The sequence below is a fragment of the Glycine max genome, chromosome 2, assembly GCF_000004515.6.
Source record: "Glycine max cultivar Williams 82 chromosome 2, Glycine_max_v4.0, whole genome shotgun sequence".
NCBI lineage: Eukaryota > Viridiplantae > Streptophyta > Magnoliopsida > Fabales > Fabaceae > Glycine > Glycine max.
In genome coordinates, this window is record NC_016089.4 from 5,845,149 (window position 1) to 5,861,468 (window position 16,320).

General features: G+C 26.2%; 1 protein-coding gene across 1 annotated transcript; it reads left to right on the forward strand.

Annotated features, from left to right (window-relative positions):
• The first annotated feature begins 6,376 nt into the window (after window positions 1–6,376).
• Window positions 6,377–8,426, forward strand: LOC100796480 (uncharacterized). Its single transcript, NM_001253059.2, is given in 2 exon segments — window positions 6,377–6,792; window positions 7,683–8,426. Coding segments are annotated over 2 exon segments (687 nt in total). The 5' UTR covers window positions 6,377–6,689; the 3' UTR covers window positions 8,267–8,426.
• The last annotated feature ends 7,894 nt before the right edge of the window (window positions 8,427–16,320 follow it).

The following is a 16,320-nucleotide window of genomic DNA, read 5'->3' on the forward strand; positions in this document are numbered from 1 at the left end:
ACTTAATTAAAATTTTCATACCTAGAATATAATTTGTTTTAAAAAAATTATTTAATATTCATTTTTTTCTTCTTATATATCTGAAATTTTTTTGCATTGCATCTTAATATCTATTGTTAGTTTGTATTGGTTAAGTAATGATGCGACGGATAAAATGTCACATCATTATGCGTACTCACTGAACACGAATGCATAGGTGCATCCCCATCATTATTATTATTTTTTTAATTTTAAAACAATGAAAGTAAAAAAAGAAAGGCAACACCGTCCGTGGTGGTGCAGTAGGAGGCACCGTCGACGTTCATGAGGAAGCTGGATCAAGTTGGGTACTCATCCAATGGCTGGAAAATGAAAGACGATGATGACTTGATCGAAATGAGAGGCGAAGAAGGGTGTCTTCTAATAGGGTTGTCTTAAGCCCTTCTCTTTGCATCTAGCTGTTTTACAACTTCAGTTTCTTCTGAAAGTGCGCCGTCGAAGAGGGTACTTGTTGATCTGGGCAAGTGCACCATCGAAGACGATGATGGAGGTGTCATAGAGGCCTTCAAGAGCGAGAGTCACGGGCTAACTTAAGGTGCTCTTACAACCCTGCTAACGAACCTCTAACCATTCTTCTCTTCTCCACACCCAAGAAACAGAAATAGTGACACTTCTCCGATTGAAATCAAAAATCAAATTACTTCACTCACTTCTTCATTACATGGGCTTTTCGGTTTTGAATTTCAGTCTGATGGATGGGGGGCCACCAGCCCACAACCACTTTTCCTTTCCTAAATTATGAATGCTGGCGGCGCCTCTTCCCGCACCACCATGGACGATGGTACTCCCTTTTTTGGCTTTCATTTTTCTTAAATTAAAAAAACAAAAATTAGTGACATGGACCTGCCTGAGGTTACAGGTTTAGTGAGTAGGCACGCAAAAATTTTCTAGGTATCTAAGGGAAAAAAATAAATGTTAGGTAGTTTTTTTTGAAAAGAGTTATATTCAATATATAAAAAACTTAATTAAGAAAAAAAAAACCTAGTTATTTTCTTACAGATCAAATCTCAAGTCTTCAATACAGAGACCATAAATATACATGCTAATTGCAATTCCTGGTGGCTTAGGAGTCCCACTATGTATTGCTAATGACCTGTCCGATCAAGTTACTATTGTAAATTGGCATCATCAAGAGTTGCATCTAGCTCAGATGAGTCTACACCATCGGTGATGCAATCCTCCCAAGGAGAGGACTCATCACTAGAGTCATGGTTAGGAGACTCAAGGAAAATTGAATCAGAGATGCAGGAGAAGACCCTAAGATTCTCATGAGTCTTGGGATAAATTCTGGGTCCAGGAACTAAGTATGAACTCACTTATCTTTGTACGTATTATATTAGAGTTTCATTATTTTTTGGGCCTTTTATTTAGAGCTCCTTAGTATAGGGAGGGTCCCTCACAAGTTTAGGGTACCCTATTAATGTAGGATTTTTTAGTCTTCGTATTTTAAGGCACTTAAACTAGATTTTTGTATTAGGGGTTGTTTTGTAGTTTCACATGCATTAGGTGTATTGTTTGGTGTGTGTTGGGAGAGAAATTTAATTGAATTGGGAAAAACCCAATCCAATTAAATTTCGAACCAACCTAAAGGGGAGGTGAACATTTGCTTGTTACACCTCATTGTCACATCATATAGTCACACCTTGTGCATATTTTTTATACTTTACATGTTTCATGACACCTAAGCACACTTAGTGAAAAATATTGGATTATTGGGCTGAACCATAGATGAAATTCACTAATCATAATTAGTGAAAATTTGGCTCCATAAATTCAAATTCAAGTGAAAATTCAAATTTTCCTCCAATTTTGTATGACACCTAGGCTATAAATAGATGTTTTGTATGTGCATTTGGCAACTTTGATCATTTGATAAATTAGACTTTAAAGTTCAAACATTTTTCTTCTTCCACTCATCTTCTCCTACCTTCAAACTCTTATTCATGACTTTCTATGGTAGTGAGTTTGTTCTTGACTCATCTTCTCCGTGAAGTGGTGTCTTCAATCACTTTTCCTCCTTCTCCATTCTGCTGTCATTGATCTTTAAGAAGCAAAAAACTTCATTGATAAAAAAGATCCCAAAGGCCTACAAAGTCTACATGGAGCCACATTAATCAAATTGCATGATGTAATCATAATCATAATAATTAACAAGGGTATACATTGAGCAAAAGATATGAGACATGTTTATTGCAAAAACTTAAGGTTAACAGGGACATGAGGTATGACATTGTGGGCAACCCCGTTGCTAAAGCATGGCTATGTCAATTAGCATTGTAGAGTCCAATATGCTAGATACCTTGAATGGTGATATTACCAATGTACAAGTTGTTAATGTCTTATGAGTCTTTTATTCGAGTTTCATTTTAATATAATTCATCATTTTTTATTTTATTTTTCTATTTTGTGAATTTTATTTGTTAACTAAAGTTTAACAATGAATCAATTTTAAAATTTTATTCTTTAATAACTTATTTAATCACTATTTTATAACAGTTTTTCTCAAATAAAATCAATATTTTTAACAATCAATCACAATAATTACAAGAATTAAAAATAATATTCTTTGAGCACTACATGCACAATTTTTTTTAACATAGTTTAATACTTTTATTAGGACACTAATTTATTTTGTTAGTAATTCTCTTACTAACTTAATTTAGAAAAAAATGTATACACTTCTAATATCAAATTGATACTCACTAAAACTTAAATTTATACAAACACACACGCGTGCACACATATATAATTAGAAATTATTAATTTTATAATATATTAACATGTGTCATGAAGAAAATAAATGCTTATTTTATATAACAAAAAAATTATTATATAAAGTATTATATTATAATTAAAATTCTTATCAAACAAATATTTTGAACATATAATTATATTTTAATATTATGACAAGTTATTTATATTTTTATATAAATTTACTTTTAATTATTAATATTTTCTTTCAAAAAATATTTGAATTCAACTTAAAAACAAAGATGAAAATGATGGATTGTGCAACAAATATTATTAATTATTAATTTTTGTTAATTTTTTTTCTCTTTAAATCTATTTTTTTTTCATTGTGTATCAATGAAAAAGATAGATTGAAAGAGAAAAAAAATAACCAAAAATATCTGTTAAATATTTTTTTAAATATTATTATTAAACAATAATTCTTAAAAACCCAACACATAGAGGGCTTTAAGACAATTAAATCATCAAAGTATAAAACTTACGTTCGGGCCTTCCATTTGCTTTAGAAGTAATTAACAGGTTTCAATTTGCTTGGAAAAAGTATAAAACAATGAGAATCAACTTTAAATCGATATGAAAGAATTCCTAATAAAGAGGTCCAAGAGATCCTTAAAATAAGCTATAAAGCTTTAGAAGAAGATGAGCAAAGTATTTTTCTTGATATTGCATGTTGCTTCAAAGAATATGAATTGGCTGAGGTAGAAGATATAATTCACGCTCATCATGGCAATTTGCATGAAACACTATATTGGAGTACTGGTTGAAAAGTCTCTCATAAAGATTTATTTGGATGGTAAGATGACACTACATGACTTGATAGAGGACGTGAGTAAAGAAATTGTTCGTAAAAAAATCATCAAACGATCCTGTGAATTGTCGCAAGTTATGATTTCCTAAGGATATAGTTCAACTTTTGGAAGAAAATGGAGTGAATAATATTGATACATATGGATGGTTTGATTTTTCATCTTTAACCTTGAATTATCTCTTTTGATTATTATATATGCCCATGTCAAAATAATAATTTCATTAGCACAAAAAAATAAATTTTTTATTAGCGTGTGGATTTCATTGCTGGTGTTAGTTAATTGATGTATTCTGAATGATTATTGATTAGTACAATTGTTGATTTTTTAAAAATTTATATTGTTTAATAAGTATACATAAATATCTACTTATAATGAGTATAATCTAATTGATAACATATTAAATTTGTTGAGAATGCCTTAACTTTGATCTTCATATATATATATATATATATATATATATATATATATATATATATATATATATATATATATATTAGGAAGAAATGAGATGGGATTTAAATGTAAATAAATATCAAATAGATGATTAATTAGTTTTATAATCAACCCAAAGATAAAAGTTTATAGGAATATCTCGAGATCCTATGGAAACTCAAATATTCTAATTACGGTGATTGAACCAAAAAAATATATTTACATGTATATAAAAGTATTAATAAAATTTATAATTAAGTATTGCTTAACACATACCCTACACAAAGTATATAATAGATTTTTAGACCGTGGTGAGAGCTACTATTCATATTTTTGGATCATTATGACATTAGTACAAAATTAGTATCCATTAAGATTTAAAACTTGGCTAACACTTTTAGTAGGATCTCAAATTCTAACTATATTTTGTTGACTCACAAGATTCGAATCAAAGATCTTATTTTAAGAGAATATTTATTTCACAAAATAATAGTGTATTCTTAGAAATTATATTATGATGAATCATATATGACTAGAAATGTTATTCTTGGATAAATTATAAAAAGTGTTTGGTATTTTAATATTTCTAGGGTTATTTTTTAAAATTCAAATTAACTTAAATAAAAAAAATGAAAGCTACATGGATATTAAAAAATAACTTTCCATATTTTCATAAAAATATCACATTTTCATCTCTCTTTATGAGAATAAAAGTATGGAAAATAAAATAAAAAAATTAATAAAATTTTCAGAAATTAATAATATCAATAAATAATTTTAAACTTATAAGATGAAAATGTTACATTTTTACACTTTTATTTATTTATATATATATATATATATATATATATATATATATATATATATATATATATATATATATATATATATATATATATATATATATATATATATATATATATATATATATATATATATATATATATATATATATTTCTGAAAATAAACTTTTAATCCGTAAAATAAATACAATCAATTATATTTCACTCATATGAACATGTTGGTCTACTATCCATGTTTGCCGTGTATACCATTCATCCTTGAATAAAATTTGTTCTAGTCATTAATTGGTATGCAATATATTTGGTCTTATGAAATTTTATTCTGTAGTTATGTTTTAGATAGTATATTGTTGGTTTTAATAATTTATAATAAACGCTGAACACTTCCGATCGAGGAAATCATGATAACCTGTAACTTATATGCAAAATACGTTGTATCTTTATGCACAAATTATTATTTTGAAGCCTTAATTGGGTGATGAATCATTGAAATTAAAAATAATTAATGAACGTATTAAAACAAAAGATATTCAATTTCTTAATGAATATGTGGTCTGCACATTTTTTCTCTTGGCAGAGGCACATGTTTTAGATTATTGACAAGACAAGTGATCTACTATTTATGCCACATTTTGTAATGAAATGAAATAACATTATTAAAAAAATTGAACCTCTAAAAAGATATTTTGAGGAGAAATAACATTCTTAAAGAATTAGTACCTTAAAAAACATTCTTAAATTGGTGACTCTATTTTATATAATAGATTTAATTTTTTATTTTTGAAAACAAAATGATTTTTATATTTATTATTATATATAATGAGCCTCTATTTTAAATTAATTAATATTTATTTTTCTTTGATTAAATATTAAATGAAATTAATGGATTTTTAATTTTTTCATTTGTTATAATTAATATTCAAAATTTTCACTCAACATCAAGAATAATGAATTACATATCTTTTTTAATATAATATTTTATTAATTAAATTTATTTCAAAATATTTTAAATTAAAAAGTTATTTAAGTATTCAATTTAAAACATTATTAAATATTTTAAATATATATAAATAGATGCAAACTAAGGACGAAACAAAAACTATTGATGCCAAAAAGTAGAAGTATCCAGAAAACACTAAATGATCCAAATTCAATGTATATGTTATATTGTACCCCACACACCTCTTTCTGCGCTCTAAAAAAGAAATAAGTAAATTATACAATATACAATCCTAACAAAATATAATACCAAGTTACTCGCAGCACAAATACGCTAACTGTGTTGTCCCCTATTAAAATATGCTACATCTCTTGTGCCCAAATATTATAAACTTAATTCACATTAAAGAATTCATTTCCTGTTCTTTTTTTTTGGGGCACCCCAAAAATCTCCAAGGGACAAACATGACTTTATATCACGGAGCAATGGGAAAACCTACAAGCAAGCCCATGTTATCTTGTTCTTTTCCTCCACTATGTTTTTTTTTTTTTTTTTTGCAATTATCTTTCTTATTTAAAAGATGAAGCAAGCAAACAGAATCCCCTCTTTTGATCTTGGTTTCAATATTCATCATCAAATCACTGGTCCTCCTTTTATAGAAATCTTAGATCTGCTTTTAACACAAGGTTTTGGTGGAGAAGAAGAAGCAAAGACGACGGTGTATAAATACAAGAGTAGAAGAAGAAGAAGAAGCAATTAGAGGGAGAGTTAGTGAGCAAGGTGGATCGAAGGCAAGGGAAGAGGTCTCTCCCTCCTCATGAGGAGAAAAAAGAAGCTTTCAACTTTCCTATTATTCATCCAACACCATCTCAAAATCGAAAGGAACAAGCTTCACCATCACCCTTTTCACTCCTCATGAGTAACAACAAAAACAACACCTTCTTCCCCACCCCACATGGCCAAATAAGCACTTCTGAATTTGTTAATAGCCAAAATCCGCCCCAGGCTACAAATCAAGGTAAACTATATATTATTACAGGTTAATGATATATCATATTATTCTTATAGCTCATATATTGCCATCGATGCTATTATATGGTCCTCTCAATTATATGAATCAGGATCCACATCTCCTGAATTTAATTTTATTCATTTTAGAAATTCAAATATAGTCTACTTATTATGAGGTGGTGGGATAAAGGTTAGCCCACTGTGTTAAATTCTAACATATTCAAAGATATTTTCATCACACCAATAACCCGAGTGCAACTTACGTGATACTTCTTCTCTCTCAAAAGTAAAGGAAAAAAAAAGCAACAAAAAAGTTAGTTTCTGCCATACTTTGTTGTTTTCCTAAAAAAAAAAAAAGATCTTCACCTGTTGGTGCATATATGTACAACCATCTCGAATTCTCGATCTGCCAATAACCCGAGAGTTGAAATTGACACATTTCCATTATCTACCCTCAATATTATCATTAATGGCTCTCATGTACCATATCTCAGTTTTTTTCTTTGGTCTACCTTTGACTATACATATACAGCAATAAATGTCTGGCAATCAATTTCACATTGCATTTTTCCACTTCCCTTGTATCTCTACACACTAGTTTTGAAAACCAACAAGTCTTACATACAGTTCTTCAGGTGCTTTTAATGTTATTCTTCAGTCAAAATTAAAATTTCAACTTAGTAATTCACGCAATAACAAATATTTGCATGCAACATATTATTGAGATGAAATTTCAATTCTGATGAACAACGTACACCAAAAATACCTATATACCGTAAGTAATTGTATCTAAATTTTGTCGTTTGTATTTACAATTAAGTTAGACTAATTAACTAATTAAAAATGTTCTACACTAACTATAGAAATTAACATTAATATATGTTTTTGAAATTGAAGGCATTGATGATATTAGGAAAAAGCACTATAGAGGAGTTAGGCAGAGACCATGGGGCAAATGGGCAGCAGAAATAAGAGACCCTAAGAAAGCAGCTAGAGTGTGGCTTGGCACCTTTGACACGGCAGAGGCTGCAGCTATGGCTTATGATGCTGCTGCATTGAGGTTCAAAGGAAACAAAGCCAAACTCAATTTTCCTGAACGTGTTGTTATGCCAATACCACCACAAACAAATAACAATAATTCCACTTCTTCATCAGCTCCTACTACACAATCATCTTCTTCTCTTCCACCACCACAATCTCTACATAATAATAGTTCTCTTTCAGCAGAAGGGTTTCCAAATCTTGAGGAGTATGCAAGGTTGCTGAGTTGTAGCGATGATGATGATTTTCAACGTGTTGCATTGGGGCTCTACCAGCATCACAATAATGAGGATTTTATTTGTGGTTCATCACAACCACCACCAGTGCCGTTTTTTGTGTCCTCTTCTTCTTCTTCTTCTGCAATGACATCGTCATATTCTGATTTTTTGGGCCAAGGAGGGAGTACTGGTTTTGATGAAGGGAACAAGAGGGGGTCGTAGTTTTATGTCTCTGAATTTTGAGCACTGCATGCAGGTTGCTTCCACAACAATTAAGGAAGTTCAAATCTCTCATCTCTTATATGTTCTTTTGTTTTTATTATTCCAATTACAAAATAACACCTGAGGTATAAAATCTATAATACTCATCTTTCTTCTTTTATCTGACTCTTTGATATTTTTAGGCAAACTGGTTAGTGCTTATTAATTTTATCAATCTATCGAAAAATTTAACTCACTATTTTTAATTAGTTGAGTTTCTCTTCTCAATCCTATTTTGTTTTTACTTGTCCACTAATTTAGCAGTAAATAGATTAGAAAATGTATTTGATATTTTTAAAATTAATTTTAAGCTTTATGTTATGCTACTTTTTTTATATATATTTTACTCTTATTTCTCTTTAACGGTGTAATAGTAATTCATTATTACTTGAGATCGAGATATTAGGTGATATAAGAATATAATTGAAAAAATGAATATAATTAATGTGATTTGAAGTTTTTAAGTGAACAGATTAATAGGTATAATATTTTTCGGATAAAATTTAGGTGGAATACTGTAAGTAATTTTAGAGTTAATTATCTTCTAATTAAAGTGAAAATTTCTATATAGTAATTAATCTTTATACCAATATTCAATGTGTGACTTTGATTAGATTAATTATTAATTGGAGCTAACTAAACTATAATTTTAATTAGAAAAACAACATGAAAAGTATATAAACTTTAATTAGCGAACATATATTTATACAATTTTCTTTACTAAGTGGATGACAGGTATAAAAATCAATGAATATAATAATTGAAAGAAAATTTACTTTTTAATAATGTGATATGCTTTTATTAGGTAAAAATAAAAACGAAGCTGAGAAATAAAGACACGATTTTCGTCTGAAATTTGGACACCCTGATTTTTGGGTTCATCGTGATTTTATTTTATTTTATCATTATTACTTCTAACGTGACAATTATATGTGTGATGTTGTCTTTCTTTGGTCAATTCGTTTACAGGGTCGTTTCTAGAAAAGTTTTGTATTTGAAAAATTGTTAATTAAAATTTAATAATTAAGCAATTTAAATATTTCATTTAATATGAATTCATTTATCCAATATTTTCTAATATAATTTATCTCAAGTTAATTTTAAGAAAATTATTTGTTTTAGAAAATGACAACAATTATTAGTATTATTAATAATACTATGTAAATATTACAGGCATGTAAAATGAATTAGTTTTTTAAAATATAATTTAATATTTCTAATAAAATATTAATTGATTTTTTTAATATTTCTTTGATTATATTTGTTTCACAAAATAATTTATGACTACTGATATCAAATTAATGTTTACTAAAACTTTTAAAATTGATATAATATTTTTTTTTAATTCATTCTTTTTAAAAATTCTTGATCAATTAAGAGTTTGGAGGAGACCTAAGGCAATGGCGTCATTCATATAATAAAATATCATTGCCTAGCCTGCCACATTGGCATGATGCATCGCTCGAGTATGAATTAATGGCTGAAAACACGTAAATTAATGAAGTGATCTTTGAAAGCATGCTCACCCTAACGTTTGAGACCAAACGATACGACAACACATGCAACCTCATGTATTCCCAAAATATCATGCCATTACACATCCAAAATGTCATCGTTTTTCTTATGGAGAGAAAATTCATTATTAACAAATTTCGTCTGCACATATAAAGTAAAAAAAGATAGTACGTACATATATAACATTTAAAAAAAGGGTGGAAAAAAACTATTTACAGTTCTTTAAGATTTAAAGTTGTGTTCATTGTAACGAAATATTAGTTGTAATGACTAAACGTCTTTAACACAGAGATCAACGTGGAAAATGTTGTAATTTGAAGAGTGTATTAAGTCATCTTTCAAAATAGAGATTAAAAATTCTCTCCTGTAACGTGTGACTAGTAGTTAGAATCCTTAATTAACTTGTATGAAAGAATGATAGGAGTTTGATTACTACTTATGTGAATAGATCGAGCAACATTGGTAAAGAGAGAAGTTGTCTCTTAAGTCTTAACAAACATTAATATAAAATTAGAGAAAAAAGATCGTACTAATAATATAAAAAAATTATGTAAAAAATTATAATATCAACCAATCCTTGAAAAAAGAAAATCAAAATTCCCTTTTAAAGGGGACGACAAAAATACAAGATTTTTTATTTAAAGAAACAAATATAAACAACCAAAGGTTTAACCTACACAAATAATTACTGATTAAAAAATTAAAAGAAAAGAAAATAGGTGGACCAACCTTCAATAGTAATCCCTACTCTTATACTTTAAGAAAGAAAGAAAAAAAAAAACTCAAAACGAGAAAGAGGCATCAAAATTATTGATATGTTAATATAACTACTCTTAGAGCCTCCCTCAAGGTCTTAAGCTTAATTTCATTCCCGAAATTAGGGTTTAATTATTGCAGAATATATTAGTATGCTAAACAAACAAATTATCATAGACCAATAATCGAGAGGACATGACCGCCTAACAAATCTTTTTCCACGATGAAGTATTTTTTGGCATGGCATAAAAAGGATCTTCAACTAGGTATGCACAAGAGTTATTCCGTTGTTATAATATATTTTTTATATAACTCATCTAATTTTATATAATTTTTCTTTCTTTATATCTTTAAACTAATTATTAAAAAAGTTTAAAAATAAATATAAGAAATTATCTATACACAAATACCACTTATATTTTCTTTTCAAGATAAACTGATACAATTATACATGAGACATGTAGTGTTTATAATATATATATATATATATATATATATATATATATATATATATATATGAGACACTATATCATTATGTCAATTAATCAAAAGTAAATTACAAAAAAAATTAATTGAAAATACATTGACAATAGTATAAATGTTCTTACATTATCATTTAATATCATGTACATTAAGATTGTCTGTCCAAATAAAAAAATATTTAATTTTTTTACTGAAAATTAGTTAAAGTTATGACAAGCTAAAAAATGTTACCTTTTGTCTCAAATGTCAATAATTTAATTATTAATACTTTCTATCATATGATAAATTAATAACAACATATTTTTAGTCATTTTTTTAATCATAGGAATTGAATTTGGGTTAAAAAAATTTACATTAAATTATATATATTGTTCTGAATTAAACTCTCTTATCTTTAGTTAATTATTTGAATATTAATCCAGATTAACATTCTTTTTGGCTATATGAAACATGCACTCTTGACATTGGCACGAGACATTTAACAAACTTATTTAATTATATATTGGTCCTTACTATGATAAATTTACCATTTTAGCCTTTTAATGAATTTTACTTTAATTTAGTGTCCTAGTATTTTAAGTTGATTTTCTTACAATCAACTATATCTATATCTTTTTGTCTACATAAAACCTTCATATATCTTAATTTTCTATTCAAACAATTGAAGTTTAATATATATTTTGATAGAAAAACATTTTAAAGGTTCACAGATAGAGAATTTTGTTAATATTTGAATGAATTTGTATAATATGTAAAGTTAGGGTTTCAAAGAGAAAATAAACTAATTTTGAGTTAATGTTATATTTTGATTATACTGGATTTTAAATTTAAGAAGATTTGAAATAGTTTGATTACATATACCCAAAAAAATAAAAATATTTCATATACTTTGAAATATAAATAAATGTTCATTATTGAAGTATACTTTTCTTATTATTCAATTATGTTTTTATAATATTTAACATAAATATTTAACTAATAGGTAATTATAATTTAAAAGTTAAATTATTAAAAATTATAAATTATATAAATTTATAAATAATAGAATAGTGTAAAGTCTTACACGATTCTTCCTCTTTTTTAATAATATTTATATTTATTTGCGTTAAAGACTAATTTATGACTGGGTCCAGATTTATGCAAACAAAACGACATCATATATTAATGAGAAGAAACTCTGATAGTCAAATGTACTGAAAGTCAAGATTGACGTTCACCCAAACAAATTAAAAAAAAAAATGACAATAACCCTTTTTTCTATATCCTTTTCAGTTTCAAGTTATCTTTTCCAAAAACAATATATATTAATCAATACATCTATCTATATACTATGATTTTGTCGTTTTTTTTAGTTACAAGAGGTAAAAAAAATGTTTACGGTTAAATACAGAATGAAAAAATTGCGCTTTAGTTTTGAGATAATTAAAAAGATAATAAAACAAATTTATAATTTCAAAGATAAAGTCTTTTGTCTGTACATTTAAAAAAAAAATCATAATTATAATATTGCTGGTTCCTCTATAGTGACTGTTAATGGTTTGAATTTCTTATTATGTACACACTTAATGACTTTTGTAATGAACTTTTAATAAATGCCATAATTATATTGTTGGTTCCAAATAGTTTTTTCATATATATACTAGATGACTAGAACGACCTAATAGAGTGGTTAATGGTATAACATTTTCTTTGTACTCTTAATTATGAGAAAATATATAAAAGAAGATCACAGAACATATGAATCAATTAGTATAAAATTATTTTAATTTAATTAATGATTTTCAATTCAAGTCTTAAAGTATATATATAATTGTGTGTTAAATATTTGGAGAAAAAAATACATATTTGAGCAAGATTATTTTCAGTAAAAAAATACATGTTATGAAATAAAATAAAAATATAATACGAGAAGGAATTCAAATTTGTTTTGAAATAATGAAATTAAGGTGAGTACAAACAAAAATAGGTGCCGACCAAGGAGAGATTGAAGGGGAGATTGAAGCTTCGTAGCACGTTGAAGCACCGAAAAAAGTTTGAAGCTTGCCATATGCGTGCCTGGGATAAGATGCCATTAGGCGACATGAGATGTCATACATAAATAAATAAATAACACAACACGATAGCCTATATATTGTGAATCACTTGAATGTTGAAGATGATCATTATTATATGCTTTCGGCTGCGTCATCCAATACGTCAACCATTGCGCCTATTACTCTCTCTGTCTCGTCTAGTTTCATGCACCTTTTCTCCAATATAAAGTTGTACCACCGATTTTTTTTTAAAATAGTTATTTTTCTCTATGAAATTTACTGATAAATATGTCTTTATATAAAATTTTGTTTCTAAAAATATAAAAAGTACGATAAATATACCTCATTATTAACTTTTGTTTGTTATTATTAATAAAATAATCTATGCGATACAGATGAATAAATTTGTCATTTAAATGATTGTCAACGTGGTCATTTCTAATTGTCAACATAGGACATATTTGTTATATAATATTTTTTTGACTTTTTCTTTTTTAACTCCGTTGACAATTGCGTTCCTAAGAAATGAAAATGCGAAATTTAGTTCATGAAAGTGTAAAAGATACGACAAATATATATGGAAGTTAATAATAGACTGTGGCTAATTATTATAATTTAAAAAATTTATAATTATTGTAACAAAATTTTGAGAGAACTATATCATACCGGTAAGTGTCTGTTTCTGTTATATATAACTTTTAAGCTTCATCAACATACAATAAACATTTTTTTACTTGAATTTTTCATCAAGCATGAGAGTGTAAAAAAATTATTTATATTTTATAAAACGAGTATTCTTTTTTCTTTTAGACTTAGTTTAATTTACAAGTTTGTTAAAAAAAATTGATGTTATTATTATAAATTTTTTTTAATTATAATAATTAGTCACAATCTACTATTAATATTTTGATATATTTGTTGCATTTTTTATATTTTCGAGAACTGAATTTTTTATTTTCACCCTTCAAGGACTTATTTGTCAGGACAAAATTAGTTATTTATCCTTTTTCTTCTTCTTTTCATTTCATTATTGCATGTTAAATGTAATCGTGATATAAGACTGTTTGATATAAGATTGATTGAATAGTTAAAAATAAAAGATAAAAGGATTATATTTTTAATCTTTTATATTAACAAAAAGTTAATAAATTAATAATTAATCTAATAAAAGATATATTTATTTTTTTATTTAAATCATATGTATTTTTTATAAGATATAATTTTATTTAAATTGAATAAAATTATTATAAATGATAATTTTTTTTAAAGTATTTATCACAATATATATTTTTAGTTTTTATTAATGTTGATGTTAAATGTACCAGCTTTATATTTATGTACTGTTCTATTTTTTATTTAATTAAAATGAGGTGACTTTTGTAGCATGATATTTTCTGTATTCCATTTTATATGTTTAAGGTTTTGATCCCACACAAATTAAGAAATATAATTAATATTTTATAATATTGAATTTGTAAAAAATGTTATGTACTTTTCTAATATTCCGTAGTTAATTACTAATTAGTTCCTCTCTCTCCTAAAATTAATAAGATTCCATAGTTAATATTTTAAACACATTTTTTTCAAACATGGAAAAAATGTTAAGAGTGACCACGTTAAAATTGACCTTTTATAATCAACATACTATAATGGTTACTTTGACAAACTGTTGTGTGACTAAGTATGGATACTTTTCATAGTGCTTATAAAACTATTGTCAGAACCATTATAATAGATATCCAAAATTAAAGGTGAGTTTTTTTTAGGATAAAAAGAAAATAAAAAAGAAACCTATTATAATGGTTCCTAGAGAAAAATCTCTATAATATCTAGGTTAAATTTTGTTTTGAATAAAATAGGTGAAATAGTAATACCTTTTGTTTTTAAGCAAGAAAAAAAAACAAAAAATGTATTATAGTGTTTATTTTCAGTATACCTCTTTTAAAATTGTTCTATTTTATTTAATATTTGTAGGAAAAAACGTGAAAATTAATAGTAGAACTTTTTCTTATTGTTTTGCAATATATATTAACAGCAAAAAATTGTTAAGATAAATGTAATAATAATAATAATAATAATTAATAGTTTTTTTAGAATAATAATTAATAGTTAAGAAATGACTACTGAACCATAATTAATAGTTGAAAAGAAGTTTCTTGAAGCAGAGTGAGTTTAATATATCCTTTGTGTATTGTATTTCTAATTGTTGATTATGTGTTTATTTGTTATTGAATTTTTTCAAAGTTTATTTGTAGAGTACTCCTAATAGTTAATTATTTGTTTGTTTGTCCATTTTATTACTCCCTATGCACTTTGTAATATTCCAATTTTAGACCTATGTGTAGTATTCAACAATGTACTTGGTGCTCCATGTGTTAGGGGCCGTACTTGCTTTGTGTGTATGTGTTATGTAAAACAAGCTATTTTAAATTATATATCATATCTATTTATAAGTTTAATTACTAATAGAAGTTTTCGTTCAATTAGCCGAATGCAAGTTTTCAACTCTTACATTATAGGAATTGTAATAACTTAAGTCAAAGAATTCCTATCACATTTTGGTTGTCATAAAAAATGTTTATGACACCTACATAATTATTTTAAAGTTTTCTCATAATTGATCAGTCTAATATAATTATTACTTTTAATGAAAAATTAACATATGATATCCATGATCTATTAGATGTCATCATTATGTTACTCACACAATAATCTCAATATATTATTGTTGTGATAAATAACAATAATACATGAATATAAATATTTTAAGAATCACATTTTATTATTCAATAAATCTCACATTATCAATCAAATAATTCTGTTTATTCTAAGAATATTATTATATCATACAACAAATAACATAATAACTAAAATATCTCATGTATATATAAAATATATAAATCAAATTTATAATACAAATATAACCTAAAATGAATTGGGACTCACACTATGACATAAATATTGTATATACATGACTTTAAACATGTTACTACAAACACACTAGTTCAAGCAATAATTTATCAATCTAGTATAATCGAATAATCGGTCCAATTTTTAAAATAGTAATATTTAGTACAAAGCTTGAAACTAAAGGACACAGCTTCCCCAAATTGAAAGAATAACTCAAATGCACCAATCTTGTTTGTAGATTTCATTGGGCTTAAGCACAATTCGATAAGTTCATAATTGTTCCAATTTATCATGTAAAGACCAATATCCACTACGTGT